The sequence below is a fragment of the Culex quinquefasciatus genome, chromosome 2 (assembly GCF_015732765.1).
Source record: "Culex quinquefasciatus strain JHB chromosome 2, VPISU_Cqui_1.0_pri_paternal, whole genome shotgun sequence".
Taxonomy (NCBI): Eukaryota; Metazoa; Arthropoda; class Insecta; order Diptera; family Culicidae; genus Culex; species Culex quinquefasciatus.
Window position 1 is genome coordinate 140,040,278 of NC_051862.1, and position 26,765 is coordinate 140,067,042.

General features: G+C 37.1%; 1 protein-coding gene across 2 annotated transcripts in view; it reads left to right on the forward strand.

The window, feature by feature from the left end:
* Nucleotides 1-26,763, forward strand: part of LOC6031793 — a 41,824-nt gene extending 15,061 nt beyond the window's left edge. Inside the window, exons 2-8 of one of the 2 annotated variants that reach the window (XM_038253699.1) lie at nt 6,208-6,387; nt 16,630-16,827; nt 16,903-16,998; nt 17,078-17,176; nt 17,272-17,403; nt 17,483-17,780; nt 21,336-26,763. In XM_038253699.1, the coding sequence (XP_038109627.1) occupies nt 6,265-6,387; nt 16,630-16,827; nt 16,903-16,998; nt 17,078-17,176; nt 17,272-17,403; nt 17,483-17,780; nt 21,336-21,532 (1,143 nt within the window). In that variant the 5' untranslated portion in view covers nt 6,208-6,264 and the 3' untranslated portion in view covers nt 21,533-26,763. The remainder of the gene's footprint in view (nt 1-6,207; nt 6,388-16,629; nt 16,828-16,902; nt 16,999-17,077; nt 17,177-17,271; nt 17,404-17,482; nt 17,781-21,335) is intronic. The other variant, XM_038253697.1, reaches the window with a different exon arrangement.
* The last annotated feature ends 2 nt before the right edge of the window (nt 26,764-26,765 follow it).

Genomic DNA, 26,765 nt, shown 5'->3' on the forward strand with positions numbered 1-26,765 from the left:
AAAAATCGAAATCGCACTAAAATCGGCCAGCTATTTTTATTATAAAGCCTTTGACGAACTGGATAGGCCCTCCTTGATTTTGTTAGTAAAATACTTAGATCGTTATCAGCCAGATCCAAATCCAACTTTGACTATGTACGCCAAAGTTTTTTTTTATATAGGGTCATTTCTCCCCAACTGGAAACAAAAAAGTACAAATTCGAAATCTACATTTTCTTATCCTGCTGAAATTTGGCGAAACTGTTTATCATATCGAAACATGAAAAAATCTTCTATTTTTTGGCACTGGCGATTTTCGCCAGTTAAAAAAAAACATTGTCAAATATTTTGGAAAAAATGATATATTCGACAACGAATATTCAACTGCAATTTTTGAAAGAAACTTGACGCTGATTCAATTCAGCGTCATCATTTTGATTAATATCAAACATGGCAGCATTTTGAGCAATTAGAATAAATGATGCAGGGATGGATGTAGGTAAATTCTGCTACTTTAAGCTTATAAATTTGAAATTCTCAAGAGATTTCAACTTGCCCTAACAAGTAAAGTTCGATTCGAATAAACAATTTGATGACGCCATATAATTCAGCGTTTTTTTTTTTTTAAAAGTAGTCGATTTTTGCTTTTTTTTTTGTATCTACGACATGGCCATTTGAAAACTATAATTTAAAAAAATAGATGAAAATCGTTAAACTTTGGGGCGGTGCCAAAAAGAAGGGATTTTGCATGTTTCGATAGGATAAACAGCTCCGCTAAATTTTAGGCATGTTCAGAAAAAGTCAATTTCGAGTGGCGTGAAATGGCCTCGTAAGCAATTATCTACAAACTGATCTCTGAAATGTGATTGACTCGAAAATGTTTAAAAATGTTATTGTGTGATATGACCGAGGATTGAAAATAAAAGTTGTTGGTTGGTATGTTACATTTAACAAGAAAAAAAAATCCGTCAGCTTTGAGGTTTGTGTTATATCAAAGAATGCTAGAAATGTGGTAAGTTTGGTACGAAAACTTTTTGTTGATTTTGATTTTCCAAAAACTTTATGAGCATATAGTTTGGGTTTTAAAGAACAACTTTGCTGAAAACATCGAAGAGATACGTCTACATCGCCTTAATTTTTTTTCAAACTAAAATCAAACTAAGGGATTATTGTTTGTGCCAAAGCAAATCTCGCTGATGTCTGCGGCAAACTTGTTCCTTAAAACACAAACTATAAGCTCATGATATGTTTGAAGAATAAAAAAAAACGGTGAAAACCAAAACGCATAGATAAAACGAGTTGATTTCCATTTTGAATTGATTTGGCTTGAGATGCTCGAGTTCGTTACCAATCTGGCTGTGTAAAGATAAAAAAATGCCGTCCTGTAAAATTTTCTCCAAAAATTTAGGGGCAAAACAAATTACTGAAGAGAAAAAAAATAATTGAAAACAAAACAATCTAAACTATCAAGGATTCAATAACGTTATTTCAATATTTTCTATCACATCAATAATATATGCAAGAATAACAATATTTTCATGAACTTATTGATGTTTAGATATTTTTTTAGCAATACTGCTAGAATATATAAAGCAAATTTCATGTTTTTGTTTGGTTCGCATTTGTTGACTGTATACGCCCTTCCTATAACACACACACCCCTAACGCCTTATGGGGGAAAACACCCCCCATTGAAGAATCCTGGATACGGGCCTGGATTACACCGTATGTATGTATGTATGTATGATCCCCATACCCACAGGCAACTTGGTCCTGTAACACATGTGAGCGCTAGGTGAACAATTCGATCATCTTTTAATCTGTAATCTGTACACCCACGTGCATAAGTTTTTTTGCACAAATTTTAGAGCTACAAATACCGACGCATAGATCAAAATGGTATCCCTCTTCCCTCCCCAAGCGCAGGTTATGCAGAAAATCTTTGAGCGATTTATGAATTTTTGAATCAATACTCATTTTTTCAAAAAATCGAAAAATTGGTCGCAAAAATTTTTCAACTTCAATTTTCGATGTAAAATCAAATTTGCAATCAAAATGTACTTTAGTGAAATTTTGATAAAGTGCACCGTTTTCAAGTTAAATCCATATTCAGGTGACTTTTTTGAAAATAGGCAGTTTTTCATTTTTTAAAATTAGTGCACATGTTTGCCCACCTTTGAAAAAAATATTTTTGAAAAGCTGAGAAAATTCTCTATATTTTGCATTTTTGAAATTTGTTGATACGACCCTTAGTTGCTAAGATATTGCAATGCAAAGGTTTAAAAACAGGAAAATTGATGTTTTTTAAGTCTCACCCAAACAACACCCCATTTTCTAATGTCGATATCTCAGCAACTAATGGTCCGATTTTCAATGTTAAAATATGAAACTAACTTAATCCACCTATGTGGTTGGAGCCTTCCTCACAACAATGGCTGTACACAAGTTTCATCTATTTTTTAAATCCAAAAAGTACATCGATATCACTTAAGTGGCCATATCTCGAGACAGGGTTGCCAGATCTTCAATGTTTTGGACTCGTTGGAAAGGTCTTTTGATAACCTAACCAACGTTGGGTTGGATGGTGGATCCGGACATAGTTTACATACATTTAAGTGAGATCCGGCTTCAAAAAAGTACATCAATATCACTTAAGAGGCCATAACTCGAGACAGGGTTGCCAGATCTTCAATGTTTTGCACTCGTTGGAAAGGTCTTTTGATAACCTAACCAACAATAGGTCGGATAGTGGATCCGGACATAGTTTACATACATTTAAGTGAGATCCGGCTTCAAAAAAGTACATCAATATCACTTAAGAGGCCATATCTCGAAACAGGGTTGCCAGATCTTCAATGTTTTAGACTCGTTGGAAAGGTATTTTGATAACCTAACCAACGTTGGGTTGGATGGTGGATCCGGACATAGTTTACATACATTTAAGTGAGATCCGACTTCAAAAAAGTACATCAATATCACTTAAGTGGCCATATCTCGAGACAGGGCTGCCAGATCTTCAATGTTTTAGACTCGTTGGAAAGGTCTTTTGATAACCTAACCAACAATGGGTTGGATGGTGGATCCGGACATAGTTTACATACATTTAAGTGAGATCCGGCTTCAAAAAGTACATCAATATCACTTAAGTGGCCATATCTCGAGACAGGGTTGCCAGATCTTCAATGTTTTCGACTCATTGGAAAGTTCTTTTGATAAGTTAACCAACAATAGGTCGGATGGTGGATCCGGACATCGTTTACATACATTTAAGTGAGATCCGGCTTCAAAAAAGTACATCAATATCACTTAAGGGGCCATATCTCGAGACAGGGTTGACAGATCTTCAATGTTTTAGACTCGTTGGAAAGGTCTTTTGATAATCTAACCAACGATGGGTCGGATGATGGACCCGGACGTAGTTTACATACATTTAAGTGAGATCCGGCTTCAAAAAAGTACATCAATATCACTTAAGTGGCCATATCTCGAGACAGGGTTGCCAGATCTTCAATGTTTTGCACTCGTTGGAAAGGTCTTTTGATAATCTAATCAACGATGGGTCGGATAATGGACCCGGACATAGTTTACATACAGTTAAGTGAGATCCAAATATATGTGAAAACACATTTTTATACATAACTTTTGAACTACTTATCGAAACTTCAATCTGTATAAAACTCGATCTATGGGACCCTAAACCAAGTCGAATGCAACAAGTTCGGGTCAAATCGGTTCAGCCAGTGCCGAGAAACATAAGCTAGTTTGTTGGTCACATACATACATACACACACACATACACACACACATACACACACACATACACACACACATACACACAGACATTTGTTCAGTTTTCGATTCTGAGTCGATATGTATACATGAAGGTGGGTCTACGACGTTTTTATACGAAGTTCATTTTTAGAGCAGGATTATAGCCTTACCTCAGTGAGGAAGGCAAAACATTCGTGAAATTTTCCGATCTTTTCGAAAAAAATATTTTCAAAATTTTCAAACCAAGACTTACATTTTAAAAAGGCGTAATATTGAATGTTTGGCCCTTTTGAAAAATTAAAAATAGTGTTTCCTTGCAAGTTTTAGCGACAAAAAGTTAAATAAAAAATCACCAAATTTTTTTACCGTGCATCATTTTTTCAGTGTAGTTTATATCCATACCTACAACTTTGCCGAAGACACCAAATCGATCAAAAAATTCCTTCAAAAGATACAGATTTTTGAATTTTCATACATCATTTTTGTATGGTCAGCTGCCAAATTTGTATGGAAAATTATACGGACAAACTAATGATGCAAAATGGCTTCTTTGGGCATACCAAAGGCACCAAAAAAGTTTCAGTCGGATTAAAAAATACAAAAATTAAAATTTAAGAAAAAAGACCGATTTCGAAATGAAAGAGTTATTTGATAATAATAATGGAAAGCTCTCACAAAAAAACACGAAATATTCAAGAACATCTCTAATCGTCTCGCCATGTTCTACATACAGTGAGTCAAATATTTGTCCGTACGTACGGAAAATGTTTGTGATATAAAAGTACACAAAAAATAGTTTACTGAAAAAAGTCAAAAAAAGATGTCAAATAATTGTCCGTACCCCTAAGAAAAGTACAAAATCTGATCGATTTAAGTGAGTTCATTTATGAAATGTTGTTTCTGTGTCAAATAATAGTAGGTACCTCTAGCCAGTTTGTGACAACTTTGAACTTCTGATAACTTTGTTTAGTTAGATTATATCACTAGCGTGCACAGGGTGGGGCAACATGGGGCAGTTGCCCCACCATCCTCAGAAATTTGCTCTAAAATGGCTAAGGGGGTGTCCATAAACGACGAAATTTTCAAAACGCTCATATTGTTGCCCCACCTTCCTTGAGGATCTGGGCACGCCAGTGGTATATATTAAAAAAATGGTTAAAATTTAGTTTTTTTTTAAGTAAAACTTATCGAAACATAAGTTTATAAACAACTATTTTTATAAAATTGCTATTTGATGTTGTATGAGTCTCTATTGAACAAGTTTTAACAATATTTGTTCAAAATATACATTGTTTTCATCTTTTTTATTGAAATTTTTCGACCAAAAATACTGTTTCGGAACAATACCGTTAAACAATCCGGATTATCCGGAACCGGTTTAACCCTCGGGGGAGAGGGGGAGCATCTAATTTCGTACAGTACAGCCCGATTACGAGTCCCTAGTCTGAAATTTGAAATTTTAACTTTTCGTGCTGATAATTTCTGCACAGTCCTGGTTCAGAATATTTTACTTGGGCATTCAAAAACTCGAGTTAAAATTCTATTTGAATGTTGAATTGTTTCTCCTCACCAAAACCTAATACGATTTTTTAACTTATTGAGCGATTCCAATTCAAATCAGGAATTTTTCTGGTACTTTCGTACTCGACCCTCTCCGATTTCAATGAAACTTTGTAGACATGTTATCCTAGGCCTATATAAGCCATTTTTGTGTATATGGCTCCAATAGTACTCGAAAATAACATTTAAGGAGGGCGTAAGGTATTTAAATATTTTTGTATTTTGTTATTTAAAAATTACTGTATCTCGAAGCCGTTGCGTCGTATCAAAAAGTGGTCAAAGACAAACTTGTAGGAAATTGGACGGACTTTCTGAAAAAATACACTGAAACAAAAATACACGCCACATCTATGAGATTTTTTGGTTTTTAAGTCTAAAACTTAAATTTAAAGGTGATGTCACGATTTTTTTTTCGTTCAAAATTTTTGGGAAAATAGCCTAAAATGTTACTAAAAGACTGACGAAAAATGCAGGATGGTATGTCTCTCCTAAAAAAATACAAAAATCATTTACTAAAACTGTTTTTTTGAAAAGTCCTGATTTGAGCTGGTATTGCTCTATTTAGGTAAATTGGAAACTTAAATCGAAAGTAAAAACACCATGCGTCTCCATGATTGTTCGCCAGGAAACATTAATTACAGCATTTTTTTAAAGCGAAAGTCAAAAAGTTTCAACAGATCAATTGCTTGTTTTATTTTATTTTATTTTGAAACGTGATAATAGAGACATTTAACATTACCTCTTATTTTCCGTCCCCGAGTGTGAGTTCAATCGAAAATCATTCAGTGGAGAGTGTGTACCAACGTCTTCGTCCCACCCGGCACTACAAATTCACCCTGCCAGGTCCGCCACCACAGGGTATACTAAACGGGACAACCCCCTCCCTCTCGATTTCAGTTTCGGAACCCGGACCAGTTTCGCACACGGTGATGGGGGTGTACCCCCTGACGGGAAATGCAACCACCCCAACGTTACATACCGTCAGTTTCTGATTTATACGGTACAGACGAAATAGAGTTCCTCCTGGACGAAATACGGGATCTCGAACCGGCCTGCTGTCAGCTAGAGGACATTCAAGTACGTATAACCTGGTTTACCTTTTTCTTCGGAAAAACTTTGATAGTGGTGCACCGTAATTGTTTTCGGCCAACAACGATAATAATTATTTATTGTACAGAGGGCAAGTGCAGTCATACCGTTCTCATGTGTTTGTCATACATAAAATCAATAAACACCATGATGCATTCGATTCAATAAAATGCATATATTTGGGGATGGCCAACGGACACGTGTGAAGCGAGCACATGGCAATATGTGTGATACAGAGTGACTGTGTAAATGTGACACGGAAAACAACAACAAGAGCAGAAGCAAGGTGACAACGAATAAAGAAGAACAAGAAAACAGAGTGTCGTGTAAAATTACCCCCGAAAAAAAAAGAAAAGTGGACCGAAAACACCACACAGCATCTCATGTATCATTGATGAAGAGAGCGGAAATTGGATATTCATACAAACACACACACAGTGGCACCAAAGAGAAACTTTAAATAGTTTGACCGGATACCGGGACCCATGGCCAGAGCTCGGATACGTACTAAATAAGTGAAACCGAACCGGCTTGGGTGTCGTATAATAAGGCGAAAAGTTTCGAGAGGGGCCAACAATTCTGGACTGACGGCAGCCCGTTTTGGCACTGGGATATGGTTTCGATGGGATATAGATTTCGGATGGCGAGGTGTCCCCGCACGGATCGATGTTGCGAGCGGGTTGTCTGCGCGCTGGGAATTTTGAGGAATTTTATGAATAAGGTAGCAAATCGTCTGGAAAGGGTACCAGAGCTGGGAAAGCTTGCAATGATGGTGTGTACTGTATAAGTATACATTTTGAGAAATAGTTTTGGGGTTATTTCAGTCTGAATAAGGCCAATTCATGGAGAAATCTAACAATCAATGGGTCAGTTTTCATTCTATCTAATACTTTTCTTGGATTGACTAAATCAACTAAAACTGTTTTTGAACTCCGCGAAAATGTTGACAGCTAATGTTTATTAGTAGGTGAAACTAAGAAGTCAAATCAAAAATTATCTAATTGTTGAACTTGCTTCAATTTGTGTGTTTTTTTTTAATTAGCTAAAACTATTTGAGGATTGTTCACGAAACAAACTTTAGCAAAAATGTAGGTTCCTCCTTGCTCCTTGGTTTTTTCCTTGCCATCTTTACAGATTTTAAAAGGCCAGAATTTTTTATGGATTTTTCGTAATGTTCGAAATTTGATAACGACAATAAAATAAAATTTGAAATTTCATGCTTGACTGTCAGTTTAATTTTAAAAGGATATTTTTGGGTAGTTTTCCGGGTTTGCCGCAGTGTAACTTTGATTATCAATTACTATTTAGGTACCACAAAAAAAAGATTGACTAGATAAAACAAGGCAATGCGCTTTGAAGTGTAGTGGGTAGCAGTAACAAAAACATGAAATAAAAAACTATCTGTTTAAAAACTTTTTTTTGTAATTTTTGCCTAAATCACCTTGCTGAGGAAAGGCTTTAATTCAATTCAATTCAATTCGATTATATTTGTGAATAATCAAGTTACAAAAATTTTATTCAGGTATACAAAGGTGTTTTTGTGTTCCTTTCAGCTGTGTGTTACATCGTAATTTAAACGCAAACATTATTACGGAATACACAAGAGTAGGACAAGAGTAGGAAAAAAATCTTACAGAAAGTGCAAAAAATCACTCGAAAAATTAACTTCCTGATTCGACCTCCTAGGCACACCTTTACGTATACATATCGTTTGATGCACTCGATTATTTCAGCACTGGCTGAACCGATTTCAACCGTTTTGGTCTCATTCGTTTGTTTAGGGTCTTGAGGTAGGTCCTTCAAAGTACTTCAAAAATTATGCTAAACAACGAATTTGGCTAACCTTGGGTGGTTTTTGTCAGAAAACCCACAATGTTATACATTTCCAGAAAGATATTTAAAAGACCTTTTTGACGAAATCCAAAAGATCTGACAACCCTTTCAAAAGTGATTAGCACTCAAGTGTTATTTAAACACTTTTTTTGAATTAAATATACTTTATTGAATCTTTCTTATAATAATTACATTTGGTTTACATAATAAGTGGTCAGCTGTAGCTCTTCAGCTTTAGTTTGCTTTTCGTGATTTAAACACTGTTCATTTTCTTAACTTTAAAAGTATATGATTTATCATTTTTGTAACACTAGGTACAATGAGGAAAAAAAATGTTAAGAAAACATAACCTAACCTAAAACTAACTTAAACTTACAATAAACTAAACCAATCCTTGAATCAAGGGGTATTCAGATATAGCACATTTTTCCCTGAATTTCAAACATTTTTCTTGAATCTTCTGATCCAACATTTTTACTTCTGCTAATTCATGAACCTCACTTGATCTTGTCCAGCCAGGAACATTCAAAACCATTTTGAGTACCTTGTTTTGGACACGCTGGAGCTTCAATTTATGAGTTCTAGCGCAACACTCCCAAACAGGTACTGCATACTCAATAACGGGGTAAATTATTTGTTTGTAAACTGCTAGCTTATTTTTCAAAGATAGCTTTGATTTTCTGTTAATTAAAGGATACAAACACCTGATGAGAATGCTGCACTTGTTCAATATTTTATCTACATGCTGCCGAAACAAAAGTCGAGTCAAGTATGAGACCTAAGTAGACAACTTCCTTTGACCAAGGTATTGAAACATCATTCATTTTAATCAAAACATCATCCTTTGGCGCAAATCGGGCCGATTTGGAAAGTGGAAAAATGATGGTTTGAGTTTTGGCTGCATTTATGCGAATTTTCCAGTCGCCAAAGTATTCGGAAAGAACGTCAAGACCCTTCTGAAGACGGCCAACTAAATATCTGGTTATTTTACCCTTATAAATAACGGCAGTGTCATCAGCAAAAAGTGACAACACACCATTACCAGGAAGAGTAGGCAAATCAGATGTAAAAATATTGTACAGAAGTGGGCCAAGAATACTTCCTTGGGGAACCCCAGCATCAATGTTGAATAATCCAGAAGCAATCCCATTCAGAAAAACCTTGAACGATCTCTCCGAAAGATAGTGCTGGATAATTTTGATAAGATACATTGGAAAACCGTATAAATACAGTTTATGTATCAAACCATCATGCCAAACATTGTCAAAAGCCTTCTCAACATCCAACAAAGCCATAGCAGTTGATTTAGACTCAAGCTTGTTCTGCTTGATGATTTTAGTTACTCTCGTAAGCTGATGAGCAGTATTATGTCCCTTTCGGAAGCCAAACTGCTCATTCAAAATTATATTATTATCGTTGGTAAAATCCAAAAGCCTTGAATAGATGACCTTCTCAAAGAGTTTGGACAGACTACTCAAAAGACTAATGGGACGATAACTTGTTGGCGATGTTGGATCTTTTGAGGCTTCAAAATTGGTATGACTTTGCCCAGCTTCCAATTGGTAGGGAAGTAACCAAGTTGCAAACATTTATTGAAAATATTGGCTAGATGTTGAAAGAACTGATCACTCTGTTTTTTCAACACTAGATTAAAATGTTATCAAAGCCTGGAGCTTTCATATTTTTCATTTGTTTAACTGCAACTTTGACTTCCTCACCAGAAACATGGGAATCTGCAGGAAATTCAAAGGTAGAGTCATTGATTGTTGAAATACTATTGGCAACTGATGTTTCTTTACGGCTGGTCATGGAAGCGCCAAGATTATGTGAACTAACAAAATGAAGCCCAAGTGCATTTGCCTTTTCCTCGGATGTAATCAAACGAGAATCCTCAACAATAAGAGGAGGAATAGGCTTTGGTTTGTTTTTAAGAACTTTTGAAAGTTTCCAAAATGGTTTTGAATAATTCCCAAGCTGGCTTACATGTTTTGAAAATTCTTGATTTCTGATATTGTCAAGTCGGTCTTGTATGATTTTGTTCAAATTGTTCACTGAAATCTTTTGTCATAGTCCCCAGTCCGTTGATATTGTCTCCTATAAACATTCCTAAGTCTAATCAAGTGTTTAGTATCTACGTCAATATCAGTTACCTTAAAATTAACAGGAACCTCCCGAACGTTGGCAGCCTCTGCTTGGTTGATAGCCTGCTGGATCACCTCCAGCGAACGATCAATATCAGCAGAAGTTTCCGGGTGTTGATCATAGTCGATGTTGCTGTCGACCACTTGCTGAAACTGCTGCCAGTCAACGTTGTGGTAATCTTTCCGGGTTGGTTGCCGCTGCGGAGTAACGGAAGCTCCAACCTCCACAACCACCGGATAGTGATCAGAACTCAACTCTTCAAACACCTCAGGATGAGCCACGTTCTCAGCCATATTGGTAATGAAGAAGTCGATGATTGAGTGATTCCCAGACCGAGCCACCCTCGTTGGACGATCCGGACTCACAACGTTGTAGTATCCGTTTTGCAGATCGTTGTGCAGAATCACTCCGTTCCGATTCCTCCTGCTGTTGCCCCAAACTTCATGCTTCGCGTTGAGGTCACCAGCGATGATGTACTTTGCGCTCCGCCGTGTCAGCTTCTGGATATCGCTCTTCAGTTTTGCTGCTGAACCATCTCTGGAATTCACCTGACGTGGGCAGTATGCAGCAATGAAGAGTACTGGGCCAACAGAAGTGGGAATTTCCACCCCAACGGCCTCGATGATGTCCAGCTTGAAGTGTGGCAGCCGGCGTGGCTTGAGATCACGATGAACAGCGACAAGCACACCTCCTCCTCCAGAGGTGGTCCTATCGAGCTGCGTCGCGATCTTGTAGTTTTGCAGATAAACTTTTTCACCGGGCTTCAGATGAGTTTCCGTGATGGCAGCTACGTCGATCTCCTTCTCGCGAAGAAAATCCACCAGCTCTAAGTTCTTCCTCCTAATGGAGCAAGCGTTCCAATTCAGCAGCTTGAGGGACCTACGATCCATACTGGATGACGAACGAGGTCAGCACTTCAATCTGCTGGGTCTTGGTTTTGCATCCACGCAGTGCAGCGGACATCTGTTTGAAAATATTGAGGAGTTCGGTTGAGGTGTAAAGATCATTACCATTTTCCTCAACTGCTGGTTCTTGGGTTGGTCTTGGCTCCTGGCTGAAGCCCGGTGGTGGCGGTCTCGGCTCCTGGCTGGAACCCGGCCGTGGATGATTCATCTCAGCTCTCTTCCTGGGATCCAACGGCAACGGTGCCAAGTTCGGGACCTGGCGTCGCGGTTGAAGAGGTGGAAAATTTTGCTCCACCAGGGCTGGAGGAGTTCTACGACGCTGAGGCTGATTCTTCGTCGATGCTTGCTGCCGAATTTTCACGAACTCAGCTCTCTTGGGGCACTTTCGGTCGGTTGACGAGTGCTCACCGTTGCAGTTGAGGCACTTCACCAGCGAATCTTGGATGCACTGGGATGTGATGTGCGCATCGGTACCACATTTGGCGCAACGACGCTTTAGGTGGCAGTTCTTACCTCCGTGCCCGAAACCCAGGCAGTTGAAGCATTGTGTGACGTCACGGTGCACTGGTCGGTATCGCTCCCACGACACGATAATGTTGAAAACCGCTCGGATTGCCTTCAGCTCAGGAAGCGTCGTCGATCCCTTAGCCAAATGCAGCAGGTAGAGCTGGTCACGGTACTTGATGTCTTTGTTGCGTCGGCTCATTTTGTGCACGGCCAACACATCCAGTTTCAAAACTTTTAGCTCGGCAGCTAATTCCTCCACTGGCATGTCGTACAGACCTCTGACGACGATTTTGTACGGCTTATCCATGACGACATCATGGGTAAAGTACTCCGCCTCGTTTTCGGTCAAGTAATCCTTGACCAGTTGATAGTGCTGCCTGGATTGCACCAGCACCTTAAATCCGTCCTGACACAGACGAATGTTGCCTTGGACTTTCCCAGACTTGATGAGTTCAACCAGCCCCGCACGAAAGTCGATCGTTGCTGCTGATTGCCTCATAAAAAGGAGGCAGTTTCTCCTTTCGCTGTTTCACTTCATTCTCCTTTGCTTCCGCTACCTGGTCCTCGTCAGGCAGTCCAGCAAACTTGTTGTTCTTCAATAGCTGCTCCTCGTGCGACGAAGAGTTCTCCTCCTCCTCATCCATCGGTACAGTACCGTCGCTCTTTTTCGTCTTTTTGCTGTTCGATGTCACTTCCAAAAGCACCTTCCTTTTGGAAATTCCCGGTTTTTGGCCATCAGTTGAGGCCTCAACCTTCCTTTTGGAAATTCCCACTTTTTTGCCTGCTTGAGCCGCAGGTAGGGCAATATTGCCGGCGTTTTGCGCCGGGACGCGACGAGTCATGTTGATTCAGACAACCTTCACCAACGAATGCTCGGATAACAATGATTTAAACACTTTTTAGAGGCCGGATCTCACATATTTTGATAAAAACCTTGTCCAGATCTGTCATGCGTCCCATTGTGGGATGGATAATCAAATGACCTTTCCAACGCGTCCAAAATATTGAAGATCATTTAAGTTGGGGGGGAATAATGAAACTCTGACTGAATGTATTGTTTGTATGTATATGAAGAAGGCACCAACCACCTAAAGGTGGATTAAGTAAAGTTTTTATGATGAAAAATACTTGTTTTTGTTTCAATTACATCATCTAAATGTTACTTTGACGTCAAATTTCTAAATCATTGCCATTCCAGGATGCAAACCCTCAACCCCCGGTGGTTGGTCACTTTTTGGTTTGACACATTTTTAGTTTGTACCCCGTTGGTTAGTCAAATCAAACAACAGTTGGTGTCAAACCATCGGGGTTTGAGTGTATTGGAAAACACGTATTTTTTTTCAAAAGATTAAAAAATAAAAGGCGTCATGCCATCAGATTGTGGCCCAGTTCATAACTTACAACTTACAATTGTCGAAGACACCAGACCTCATATCTTAAGAAATAGATTTTTGAATATTTTCATAGCACTTTGGCATAAAAGCCCCCAAATTTGTAGTGAGAAACCTATCAATGTGGATTATTCATTTTACTATTTGGATATAAGGATTCGAAGAACAAAGTTTCATATTAAAAATCCAGTGAAATGTCGAATTGTGACAACGTAGGAAAATTTAATTTTTTAGTCATTTTAAGGGTGATTCCCGAAAAGTGCATTTTAATTTGCTATGAAAATCATCATAAACGCCCCCTTATTATCAAGGATGCCAGATGAGCAGTTCTCTCAGATTTCGGTCATTCGATTTTTTTTTGTATTTTTTAATCCGACTGAAACTTTTTTGGTGCCTATGATATGCCCAAAGAAGCCATTTTGCATCATTAGTTTGTCCATATAATTTTCCATACAAATTTGGCAGCTGTACATACAAAAATGATGTATGAAAATTCAAAAATCTGGAATTTTTTGATAGATTTGGTGTCTTCGACAAAGTTGTAGGTATGGATATGGACGACTCTGAAAAATAATAATACACGGTAAACATTTTTTATTTCTTTTTTTGCCACTAAAACTTGATTTGCAAAAAAACACTATTTTGATTTTATTTTTCATTTTTTGATATGTTTTAGAGGACATCAAATGCCAACTTTTCAGAAATTTCCAGATTGTGCAAAAATTCTTTGACTGAATTATGAATTTTTGAATCAATACTGATTTTTACAATAAATCGAAATATTGGTGACAAAAATTTTTCAACTTCATTTTTTGATGTAAAATCAAATTTGCAATCAAAAAGTACTTTAGTGAAATTTTGATAAAGTGCACCGTTTTCAAGATAAGGCCAGTTTTTGGTTACTTTTTTGAAAATAGTCGCAGTTTTTCATTTTTTTTTTTAAATTAGTGCACATGTTTGCCCAATTTTGAAAAAAATATTTGAGAAAATTTTCTATATTTTGCTTTTTTGAACTTTGTTGATAAGACCCTTAGTCGCTGAGATATTGCCATGCAAATGTTTGAAAACATGAAAATTGATGTTTTCCAAGTCTCACTCAATCAACCCACCGTTTTCTAACGTCGATATCTCAGCAACTAATGGTTCGATTTACAATGTTAAAATATGAAACATTCGTGAAATTTTCCGATCTTTTCGAAAAAAAAAGTTTCCAAGGCTAACATTTCAAAAGGGCGTAATATCGAATATTTGGCCCATTAAATTAATATTTTGTAAAAATATCAACCGACACTTATTCCGATAGTCTTCAAATGCTTTCTGATGGTTTTCCATGACTGCAAATTGAAATATTTGAATTTTAGACAAACGCATAGACTTGCACAGATTTGTTTACATACATTTTTGAAAATCATGTGGCATCTCTGCTTATTATGATGACTTGCACAGCACATAAAAAATGCACATTTCGGGAAAATTTAACTTCTACAGGAACAATACCAATTTCAGCTCACTTTGAAATTTGCTTTATTGGTTTTGGTCTAAAGGACCAATCATAACTTTTTTTGTTGATTTGAATGTCTTTTAGCTAGAATATACAGCAAGATTGATTTCATATTTAAATTTTGGATACAAATAATTGCCAATTTAAATAACTCATACTGCCGTTCTACGCATAATTGTCCCATGTTTAAAAAAGTGCAACTGAGAAAACGCTATTGAAATTTTTCGACCAATTTCTGTGTTTCTACGCATAATTGTCCCGTGGGTTCCTATCCGTCCTTGTGTCCCTAATCACCCCAGTTAGTAGTTTATCACTCTTATTTATGATTATCTTGCTATACAATAGGTAAACAAGGCATAATGCTTCGTTAAACTAATGATTCTATGAGAGAAAAAACTTGGTGGGACAATTATGCGTGGAAGTGTAACGATGGGACAAACAGACTTGGTGTTGTTTTTGATGAGTTTCCGAACAAAGTACTAGATTTCATGTGGTTTTCTATAAGTATACCACAAACTAAACTTAAAAATGTCAAAAAGTCAAAATCGTCCAGAAATGACATGGGACAATTATGCGTAGAACGGCAGCATACATACAAGTAACATAACCCAACGGTTCAGATTTATGGAATTGCAACTGCAAATAGATCTCTTTTAAAGAAAATTCAGTAAGTTTTACGCAATCTACCCAAACATGGTTAACATAACAGCAATTCCCCACGAAAACAGCATGATTCGAAAAAAAAGTTCTCCGATCGGGCTAAAAAATTTTCTGGGGGATCCTTGGCCGAAATAATTAGACCCGTATTTTTTGTTCGGCCATTAGGGTGACCTACGCCGTGTTAGGGTGGTTCAAAAAATGGCAATTTTCGTCGATTTTCGCAAAAACCACCTTTTTTTCCAAAAAATCATATCTCCGCGCCATTTCATCCGATTTTAGCTGTCCTAGACGCAAAAGAAAGGTGATAAGTTTGGCTATTTGGAAAAAAATAGTAAGAAGTTTCAAAAATCTAGCTTAATATTTGAAAAAGTTGAATGAAAACATAAAATGCTGTTTTGAAGATCTCGGGACCAAAGAGCCTATGTCTGAATCGCAGTTTTAGTGAAAAAAGTCGACTTTTTTCCCGTTTTCGTCATTTTTCCATTTTTGCGCGTGGCGCGTCGAAAAATCCAGTTTTTATTTTCAAAAAATCGTATCTCAGAGTATCGAAAACATAACTTCACCATTTATTGATATGTTATGTGAAATTTTCCGAGGAATCAAATAAAAATATTTTCAGACATAGGCTTTTTGGTCCCGAGACCTTCAAACAGCATTTTAAATTTTCATACGACCTTTTCAAATGTTAAGCTAGATTTTTGAAACTTCTTACTATTTTTCCCAAATAGCCAAACTAATCACCTTTCTTTTGCGTCTAGGACAGCAAAAATCGGATGAAATGGCGCGGAGATATGCCTTTTTGAAAAATTGGTTTATGCGAAAATCGACGAAAATTGCCATTTTTCGAACCACCCTAACATGGCGTAGGTCACCCTAATGGCCAAACAAAAAATACGGGTCTAATTATTTTGGCCAAGGATCCCCAGAAAAAAATTGAGCTCGATCGGAGAACTTTTTTTTCGAATCATGCTGTTTTCGTGGGGAATTGCTGATAAATCAACTGTTTCAAAGGATCAGCATGTTATGTTCTTTTAAATAACCATGCGTCTCCATGAAAATTAGTTCTAATTATTTTTTTCTGGAGACGCTTCAGAAGCTCTGAGATAAAAAGTAAATGATTGTAATATTTAAAAAAAAAAAAATACTTGTTGTCAAAATGCTGTATGATTGCCAAGGAAACAATAACGGTTCCCACTTTTACTAACCAAAAAGGAAACTTTGCATGATTAAAAACTATCATTAATCTTCCCATCTTCCCATCCAACCCCGCGGCGACTTGTTTGGCGAGCAGGACTTTGAGATAGCTGGCAGCAGAGCTGGTGAGCTTTCAATATCGCTCGAATCGCCGCTGGGCACGTGCACATCCTGGGACTCGCACGTACATTACCGTCAAAGGATAGGGAACACACCGCTACCGTGGGGCGTTGCGCTGCACTGCGACGCCTCACACCTGACCAGCCCAACCGGCATCGTGCGGATTCTGTTGGTGGTAGGTTCTTTGCACGGTGCAAGGTTTTGTTCCTGAGGCTGATGCCCTTTTTTTGTTTTTGTTTGCTTCTTCCAGATATCGTCAGCAGCCTGTTTAGCCTGTGAATGTTCGGCCGGAACCGTGCAAGTCGGGTTGTTTTTACTGCCACTGATTGGTCGATTGAGGTTAATGGTAAGATTTAACGGATGTTTTTTTTTGTTGTGTCCTTCTGTATGTGTGCAGGTCATTTAACCAATGTTTTATTTTCCAGGTGTTTTGCGCCCTGTTTTCGCTGTTAATAACGTGTTTAATGCTGTTTTTGGATATATCGCACATAGCACTGATGTTTCCCTTCAACTGGGGAAAACTGGTGAGTATTGTTGGCTGATTTCCATGTCAATCAATCCGTGTGATGATGATCCACATTGTTGTGTGCTCTCTATTTTATTTTATTCTATTTTGCAGAATGCATGGATGTACCTGACAATCGGTTTATTATTTCTTGTTGGCTCGTCACTGCTGATACACATGGTGTTTTTTGCTGAGGAATTTATGTGGGTGCCAAAGCACACCAAGGACACATTGTTCATATCAGCGGTAGGTCGACGTTTCGGACAAATTGGGGCAGCAAAAAAAAAAAAAAACAACCCCCCTCTAAACATTTCCCCAATTCCAGATAATCGGGTACGTGTGCTCCATTGAGGCTGTGGTCCTGGCGGCGCTGACCAAGTGTCCCTCGACGTACCGTCACGTGATCGACGACTACAGCGACATGTGCCTGGAGGAGCGCGAACTCAGTCCCATCTGTAGCAACGAGCACACGAACAACGTCAACAACACCACCCTGGACGCGAACGGTGGCGCGGCCAGCGAGCTGACGAACCATCGGAACTACAACAACAGTAGTGGCAACAAAACCGACGACAGTGCCGGTGGTGGGATACCGATGTGCAACCAGAAACCGTACATACCAGGTGAGGGATCACTTGTTTTTTTTTTTTTGGGACAAAGCCAATCGAGGATTCCTAAATTTAAATCACCAACTCAGATCTTCTTGCACCACTCGACAAAGTTGTAGGGAATTGAATTTCCAACAAGAATCTTACACTTGGACAAATTTTGGTGGGACCTGCGCCACCTACCGGAGTAATCCTGAAGCAATGTTTTCCCCTTTACATTTTCGCATTTGTTTACATACAAAGTCAAACCACTGGCAATGTTAAAGAACTAGGATTGTGTCTTAATAAAAAAGAAACGTCATTTTTCACCAGCGTTAGTTTTTTTTAAATAAAGCGTAGAATGCAGTTCTGGATAAGATTCTTTTTGAACGGTATTTTTCAAGCAGCTTCTAAAATACTTTCAAACCGATGATTTTTATTGGAAAAAAGTATTTCAACTTAAGCAATGCTGCCCATAATTGAAGATTTGGCTATTATGTCTAATCAAGAATTCCGAGAAAATCGCATTTTCGTGTTCATCACCAAATCTTCGCCACGGCAAATTCATAGCTAAATGGTTTGGTTTTTCGGATCGGCAGCTAAATCTAAAAAAATATTTTAGTGAATTCTAGAGATTCAAGAATTCAACATCTTCTGCCCCCTTCTACCATCTCGATTTTTCCAAAAGTGGATATAAGCCGTTTTTTCAATGATGGGCAGAATATAAGGATGGGCAGAATATAAGGAAACATCCGGGATTGGTTTCACTTCGTAGGTTTATGCAAATTACTGTAAAAATTGATATGTTTAAAACCTTAACATCTTGTTGCAACAGCCTTGAACACCCATATTTTAATCATTTTCTAGAAGTTATTATTTAGAATTGAAAAAATAAAATATTTTGATGCATAACATCACATAGCATAGCATAGTATAGAATATCGGGTTCGCACCACATTTTTTGACTTCACACTGGTACAAAACATTAACTTTCAGCTTGCCCATTTTTTGTTATTGTTTATCAAGGTACGTTTGATGATCAAAAAGAATTAAAATTTTGAAAAGAGAACGAAAGTTTCTTGGATAGTTTTGCTAGGGTAAGAGGACCTTCATCAGGCCGATAATAGTAGTTTATGCAACAAGTTGCAAAAAGATGATTTTTTCAGCACGAGTCGTACATTTATCCAACGAGGTTCACCGAGTTGGATAAATACGAAGAGTGCTGAAAAAATCAAGTTTTGCTACGAGTTCCATACAACATTTTTTGCAATTCCAAAAAACAAACACTGAGTGAAATTTTATTTCAAATTTTCATGTATTTTGTCAATAAATCGTTTAAACCAAACAAATGTTGAAAAGTGTTACTTTTCGAAACAAGTGCTGAAAAGTTCAACTTTTCAGCACCCATTTGAGTGCTGAAAAGTAGAACTTTTCAGCATTTATTTTGAAAAGTGTTGCTATTCGATTCTGTTATTTTTGGTACAGAAAAGTAGGCTATTTCGTCGTTCAAGAATGACAGGAAAAGTAAAAAGTTTCGGAATTGCAAAAAAATATTTTAATGCGTAATATAAATCATTGTAAATTATTAATTTTGTGAATGGTTTCGTTAATGATAACGTTTCATAATGATTTGGTTTAATCAAATTTATCGCAAGTGGCACCAGGTTCCTTCTAAATCGATTTCGCTTCTTCTTGATACATATGGGCAATTTACTGTACAATAAAAAAAACGTCTTAAGGGGTTACATATATGTAAATCGGCAAAAATGTCAGAGGTTGGTTTGAGCACAAACTTAAACTTTTTTTTTAATCTGTTTTTAGGACATTAAAATATTCATTTTCAACTTTCATCAAAATAAATTTGAAGACTTTTGGTTGTATCATTGCCGAGATACAGCTATATGATAACGGGTGCCTCGATATCTCAACACTGCCTAGACTAAGGCTACCAACTGTACGGATTTTTTCCTTACCGTACGGATTTTCGACTCTCTCCACGGATTTTAAACAGGCCGGAATTTTTGTACGGAATTTTTCGCATAGTACGGATTTGTACGGAATTTTAACAACTTTTTAAAAAATCCATTGCTTTTTTGATTGGGTCAAAGCTTTTGCTAATTAGATATTTTTATTTAACTGTCAGTTTGGGGTTTTCCTCAGTTCAAACTTGATTGTCAATAATTGTTCTTTTCAAATTCCTTACTAAACATATTTATCAAATAAAAGATCAAAAGGCTTTCTAAAGCTTGTGAAAACCTTGTGATGTGCTTGTATTTATAGGACCTTTCCAATAAAAACTCTAGAAAAAACTTGATATTTCGTAAACTTTTAAACGTTTAACAAAAATATGTCTAATTCCCAAATTCCAAAATTATCTAAATAATTCCTTGACATTTTTTGTTATACCATGGTGTCATGTCGGTAAAGTATACGGATTTTTGCTCAGAAAGAGTTGGTAGCCTTAGCCTAGACCAAATTGGCTCAAAATGTTCAAAAAGTTTATTTTTTGAAAAGAAAAGCTAAAAATATTTTTATGTTTTTCATATTAAAAATCGTCAATCGTCGTATTTTTTAAAAATGCGAAATTTCAAAACAGGCTTCGTCATGCACATGGAATATATCTTGCAAGTCTTCACCCGAAATTTCAGCCAATTTGGTCTATCCGATCTAAAGATTTCGTGGCACCCGTAAAGCAACTCGGTGTTCAGAGAAAAACGCTCGCAAAGTTTGACAAATTTTCAGCTTAAATCGTCTCTTACTCAGTTTAATCAAGAAATATCTTCATGAAACTTTTAGGAGTGATTGAATATCATCTTTTAAGTTGATTTAATAAGTTTTCCGTAAGGCCGTTGCAAATATTTTTCAAAGTTTACGTAGCCCCCCCCTTCAAAAATGGTCCGAAAAATCATGAACGCAAAAAGTTTTTTTTTCAAAACTATTCAAAAATTTTATGAAAATTGAAGTCAAATTAACTTAAAACAATCTAAAACGCATTTTTCTGATTTTGGATTAAAAGTATTTTGAATTTCAATAAAATTCCAATGTACAGCACCGCAAAAACTTTTTTTTCTGCTTTTTTTTGTTAGGTATTTTGGAAACTAATGATTGCAAAACAACTGGGCAGGTGTAAAATGCATTTATAAACACTTTGTTCATTCATATGTTGAAACCTTGGCTCGTAAATTCAATGTTTAATTTATTTTTATTTTTTGCCAAAATATTGTGCTCTAATATGGTTAAAACTGATGTCCCAATTCGCCCCAGTTGGCAGTATGAGCTTTTTAAATGCAGCGAATGATCAAGAAGGTGAAGGTTGTTCAAATGAACGAACAAACATCAACCTATTGATTTGCCTCTACATTTAAATTAATTTGTATTGGCGATTCCCACTATTTCTGAGAAAAGTTAAAACGTGAGCATAATTATAGGAATGTACCAAGCGCCTCCATAATCTTCTCAATGGGTATTACATTTCTGAGGGGACGCATGGTTGCTCAGGATGTAACGAAGTTAAAAAATGTTATTATGTAAAAATAAAAAGTATTAACATATTCAAGACTTTGCCCCTTAATTTGCCATCCTTCTTTCCAGTAAAACGTCCCGACCAAGCGTACAACCAGCGCCCAACCCTTGGCAACTTGCAAAAGTCGGCAAATCATCGTAACCGCCAGGGCTACCACTACCAACCAATCGCCTCAACGTCCCGGCAGAGTCCCACGTTCGTGCTGGACGACGATGCCATCCCGGGACCCTCGAACCGCTCGCCGCTCGACTACTCTAGTGCGTGATAATGCGCCACGGAACCTGGATGACCCGTATGTCTATGTCCTGCGCCACTCTTCGACGGCGGCGGCGATGCTCGGTAATCTCCCCGCACGTGCTGCAATCCGCAAGATCTTCTACTGGATAGTACTGTGGACGACCTCATCGCAGAACCTGGTAGAACTCGCAGCGCAGATGCTGCTGAAGGAATCTCTCTTTTGAACTGGATCAACAAATTCCACCCACAAATACACACGTACAGACACGTAAACCAAACCCCAAATACTAAATCGGAAACATCAATGCATTAGCGTACACCACATATAGGGCCACCACGTAGGATTAGTTGGATTCGTCGAGTTCCGGGTTCGCTGGGGACAACACAACGCGTGGGGAACTGTATCCTGAATGGCACGAACGAGCGCGAACTAATTTGCTGACTTGGTGCACTTGGGCACAAACATTTGCAGTCTCTTCTACCAACAACCTCCTTCATCCTGTACATAATGCAAAATCTTTCCAATCCTCGTCGATGCTTTGCTGCATCTTTCGCGCCGAGCATTAACTATTGATTATGGTTTTTTGAGGGAACCGCGAGGTTTGCTTAGTAGCTGACTAGAGGGGCGACCGGTGGGAGGAGAAACAATAATATATAAATTATATTAATTTAGCAACAAACAGATTTCGTACAGTAATAAATTGAAAGAAAACTTAAAAGTAATAACCGTAAGCAGAGTACAGTACAGCGGCGAGGAGAAAGACGTTGATTTTTGGATAAACGCAGTTGTTTCAAATTACAGTGAAGTATAAAGGCCACACAGACACATACACACATATAGAGGCGTATAATTTCGTAACGTATTTATACTAAAATAGCAAAACTTCTAGTCAACGGGTTTTTAATATGGTGCAGGAAGATATTATTGTAGATATCACTAATAGTACGAGCAAGGTTTTGCAAAGGCGGAGAGATCGTGGAATCCAGCTACGCATGAAGTTTTATTGGGCTGGTTAAGAAGTTGGCAGGTCAACGAAAGGCTACACATCGTGGTGGTGGTGAATCGTTTGGAATCAATTCCGCAAGTGATCGAACAGAATCGAAACCACACTTGGATTCTTATTCTCAGCTTTGTTTGTCCCCATGTTAACATATCCTTGTTGAAACCCGTAAGCTTCTCCAAACTTATTCACACCCGTTTATCAAATATCCAAGGATCATACATTCCCCCGACTAACCCCGTCTACAGCACAGTGGGCTAAAGAAGCTAATAAGTTTGTTAATGTTGTTTGATTTACTTCTTGGTTTCAAGTGATTCCGGGCTTGTAAGGCGCGAACTAGATTCCTGGATTCTCCGGCATGTTGGCCTGGCTTAGGTTGAACCAGTAGGTATTCCGCATTATGGCGCCAGAAAAGCAATCTCCACAAAGTAGTAAGTGAAACGTCTCAGCTCGAGAAGTATCCAAAGTGGCGTTGATATTTTTCTAAAAAAAAAAATAGTCATACAGAGTGTAATGTATGTAACCTAGTAGAGAACAAACCAGCTTAACTATTTTCCCGATCATAGCATAACGTACGCTACATCCGTCCCAATGGAACTATTTTATAAATCTATTCCAATTTAGTTGATACTTTCATCTAACATTTGATCAGTATCTCTCCAGTAACGTAGCGTGAGGGATTAGTGCGGAATGAGTTAGTTTTTGGAGTATTTATCTTATCTGCCGTCCATATTTAAACGATAACACACATAACTAAACTTCATACACACAGAAACACACACAGCGAGCATATTGGATAACGAACTGTTAGCAAACCTTCCGCCACAGACAAATAGACGTAAAAACAAAAAAAAAATAAACACCTGTCAATCAAGTCTCACTAGTAACATCTAGTTGTGAACGAGTGCAAAGCTTCAAGCAACTGTCAAACGAGGGTAAATGAGCAGTGGTGAATAAGAAATGGCGGTGGTGAATTTTCGAATTCATTTCAAAGTGACGTCTATTTGTTTGTACTTTCTCTATCACTTGTGTTGTTTCCGGGAGAAGTTTGTTGGAACAACGATTGATAGGACAATAATTATGGTTTTGCTCCAAATGCTTTGCGACGAACATCATTTAGCACACGACGACATCATTTAGCACGTGCATACAGGAACACACTTACACATGCCCACATACGCAAACACACACGTTTACACAAATACAACATTAGAAGACAATAAATAGATCGAATCAAATGGGATCGCGCTATGCAGCTTCACGTGCCCACTGTGCCTTTTTTAAAAGCATGTTTTTTCTTGAGCCCTTCCTTTCCTTGAAACAACTCCCCTCAACAGTAGTGGCAGAGTTCTGCTAGAAGACTTTTAATTTTGCCTTCGATTTTTCATTCCTCATTTGACGAAACAAAAACCAAAACGGTATTAATCGCGATCCGAACCAGAGTTTCTACCTAGTTCAAACGAAAAGTATTACTTTTACAAAAGAAAACAACCTTAACCCCTCTACAAACCACATTAGGACCGCACGTCTCATGGCCCCATGGCATTTATTGGGTGGCGATTGCGCAAAGTTGACCAACTATTGAGCTGATTTTGGCAAAAAATCGTTAAGAGTGGTTTGGTCCACAGTTTCACTAGAAAGAAGAAAGTATATTCTTGTGCATGAACCACAATTCCATCTTACTGTGATTTAAGGGTCTAATTTGAACATCTTAGCTCATTTGGTAAAGTTTTTGTGAGATTTTGAAATAATTTATTGTGGAAAATCTTCACTCGTTCTTATCTAAATAAGCTTAAATTTTAAGAGACAAGATTCTGAGATCATTGTACAACAAAATTCCGGATGATGCACAAGGCAATAATCAAAAATTCTTGGACCACGCTAGTTTACAGTGTTGACCGCAAAACTAACAAATTAATTGAATCGACGAAATTCCTCAGGAATATGTGTTCAAAGCAAAACATAAGTAAACTAGAAACGCAGAGCGAAGACAATTCTCGTTCGATGTTCCATACTACTGAGACAACTAGTGACAAAATATTACTAAAACTAGTTCAAACTAAAAATCGACAAGATTGGAATGACGGCTTTCGAATAGGGTTGAAACGTCCTCTGAAACGCACAAAGAAACTCCGTTTTTAAAATAACACCGCAAGATCATTTTGCTTGCAACGATCACACGAAACTAATGCAAGGTAACCTCAATAGTTGGTAAACTTTGACAAGATTGATTCGGTTCAAAATTGCCCTGAAAAAGCATTGTATCCTACTCTTAGTTATTGATGTTTGTTCTTTTCCTATTAGACGTGATGTTTCGTTTTTGTTACTAATTATCAGCAACACAGAGAATTAATGGCTTTAACTCACGAAAGTGGTGAAATATTAGACAAAACAAACAAAAAATTAGAACTTAAAAAACAACCGGCACATTCTAGTTTGTAGAATGTCCACCTGCAACAAAATACAACAAAAAGAAAACTTGAATGGCAGATAAACTTCGTTGAACACGAACAGTATGAGTGTAAATATAGTTTTTAGATAGTTTTGGAGACGGTTGTAGAAAGATTTATATGACAACAAAAGAACATATAGTATCATACCAATAAAATAGAGAGAACTACTGCCAAAGAATTATCCTGAAACGATAGTGTCGTCTTTAATGATAAACTTGCAAGAATCAACAAAACTCGTAAAACTTTCCCTTTGTTTGACAAAAAAAAAATGTAATGCAACCTATATCCTAAACACCTACACAAACCTTCTCTTAAAATTGTTAATTTCAAACGCATTAGGTTAACAAAATCCGAAAAAGGAGTGTAAACTCAATTATCACAATTCGCTTCTAAGCACAAACATGACTTTGATAAAAAAAACGTTTTCTTCACATTTTGTATTACCTACACATCAGACAAAAATACAACAAGAAAAAAAATCGTCGAATGGTAAACCAACCAAACATCAAATATTAATTTCAACCAAACAAAGTGTAATCAAAATTTGAAATCGAGAGAGATGAAACAAGCGTAAATTCCATTTTATATACCATAATTTTACAGGGTATCGAAAAAAAAATCCGTTTCAAATGTGATTTGAACATTAACTACTGTAAGAGCTGCTGGAAATCGGTCACATTTCCGGCTAGAACGAATCGCGGTAATTTAACTAGAAGAAGCGAAGGTGGAAGTTAAAATAGAAGAAAAAAAAACAGGAAACCAATTCAATATTTAAGCATAATACGGTTTTGTCATAACAAGCGATGTAGATAGAATTGTTAAATATGAAATCATGAAAGCATCGTAATAATTACCAAACAAAAACATTGTCAAATGTTCACCGACAGATAATTGAAAAAAAAACGAAGCTGTATAAATGAGGAAGCAAAATCCACGAAAGCTTGAGGAAAAAGTTAAAACAATTTTTAGCAGGTAATTGAACGGTAGCAGCAATAGTGTGCAATTGTTTAAACATTGTATATTTATATCAAAATTGCTTTATTTCCCCCCGATCTCGCCCATACAAAGTTTGTCTGGAAAGCTGATATATTCCCTAGAAAGTCAATGTGCTGCAAAACTCTTATGCTAGTTTCCATTTCACTTCTATTTATATAGATCTCTACAGATATGCTTCGATCAATTCGTAATAATAGTAAAGTGCCTAATTTAGATAATATAGTCAACACACGAACAAAAATCGGTTTTCGATTAAACTGCACAAAATGCGAACCAACAATTGAAAAACAAAAACAAAACATTCCAATCCCATTTTCAATTTTCAAATTCTTTGACTTCTTTTCCCCTTTCCGCTGTTTGAGCACAAGCTTTCTAGGTAAATATCTAACTTGTCGGTTATTTAGATATAAAGACACTTTTTACATTTTATTTCCCAAACACACACACACAAACACACTCACACAAAATTTAGAAAACTAAAAACACTCGACAATTTCCGTTTCGGATTATCGGTTTACGTTTCAAACGACAAACAAACACCTACTCAAATTTTGGCCATTTTCGACTCACAAAACGAAACAAAAAAAAAAAGCAAAAAGGAAACAATATGTACGCAGATTCCAAATTTTTGAACAAAATTAAACAGAGAAAAGGCTCTCTGGATCGAGAGCAAGTAAAGCGGAAGAAAAATTAAACAAACAAAAAAAAAACACGAAAATCAGAAAAAATATAGCAAAAATATTTTAATTAAAAAACAAACTAAAGCAGAATCATTGTAAAAATAGACAATTCAACATTCCCAAAATAAATG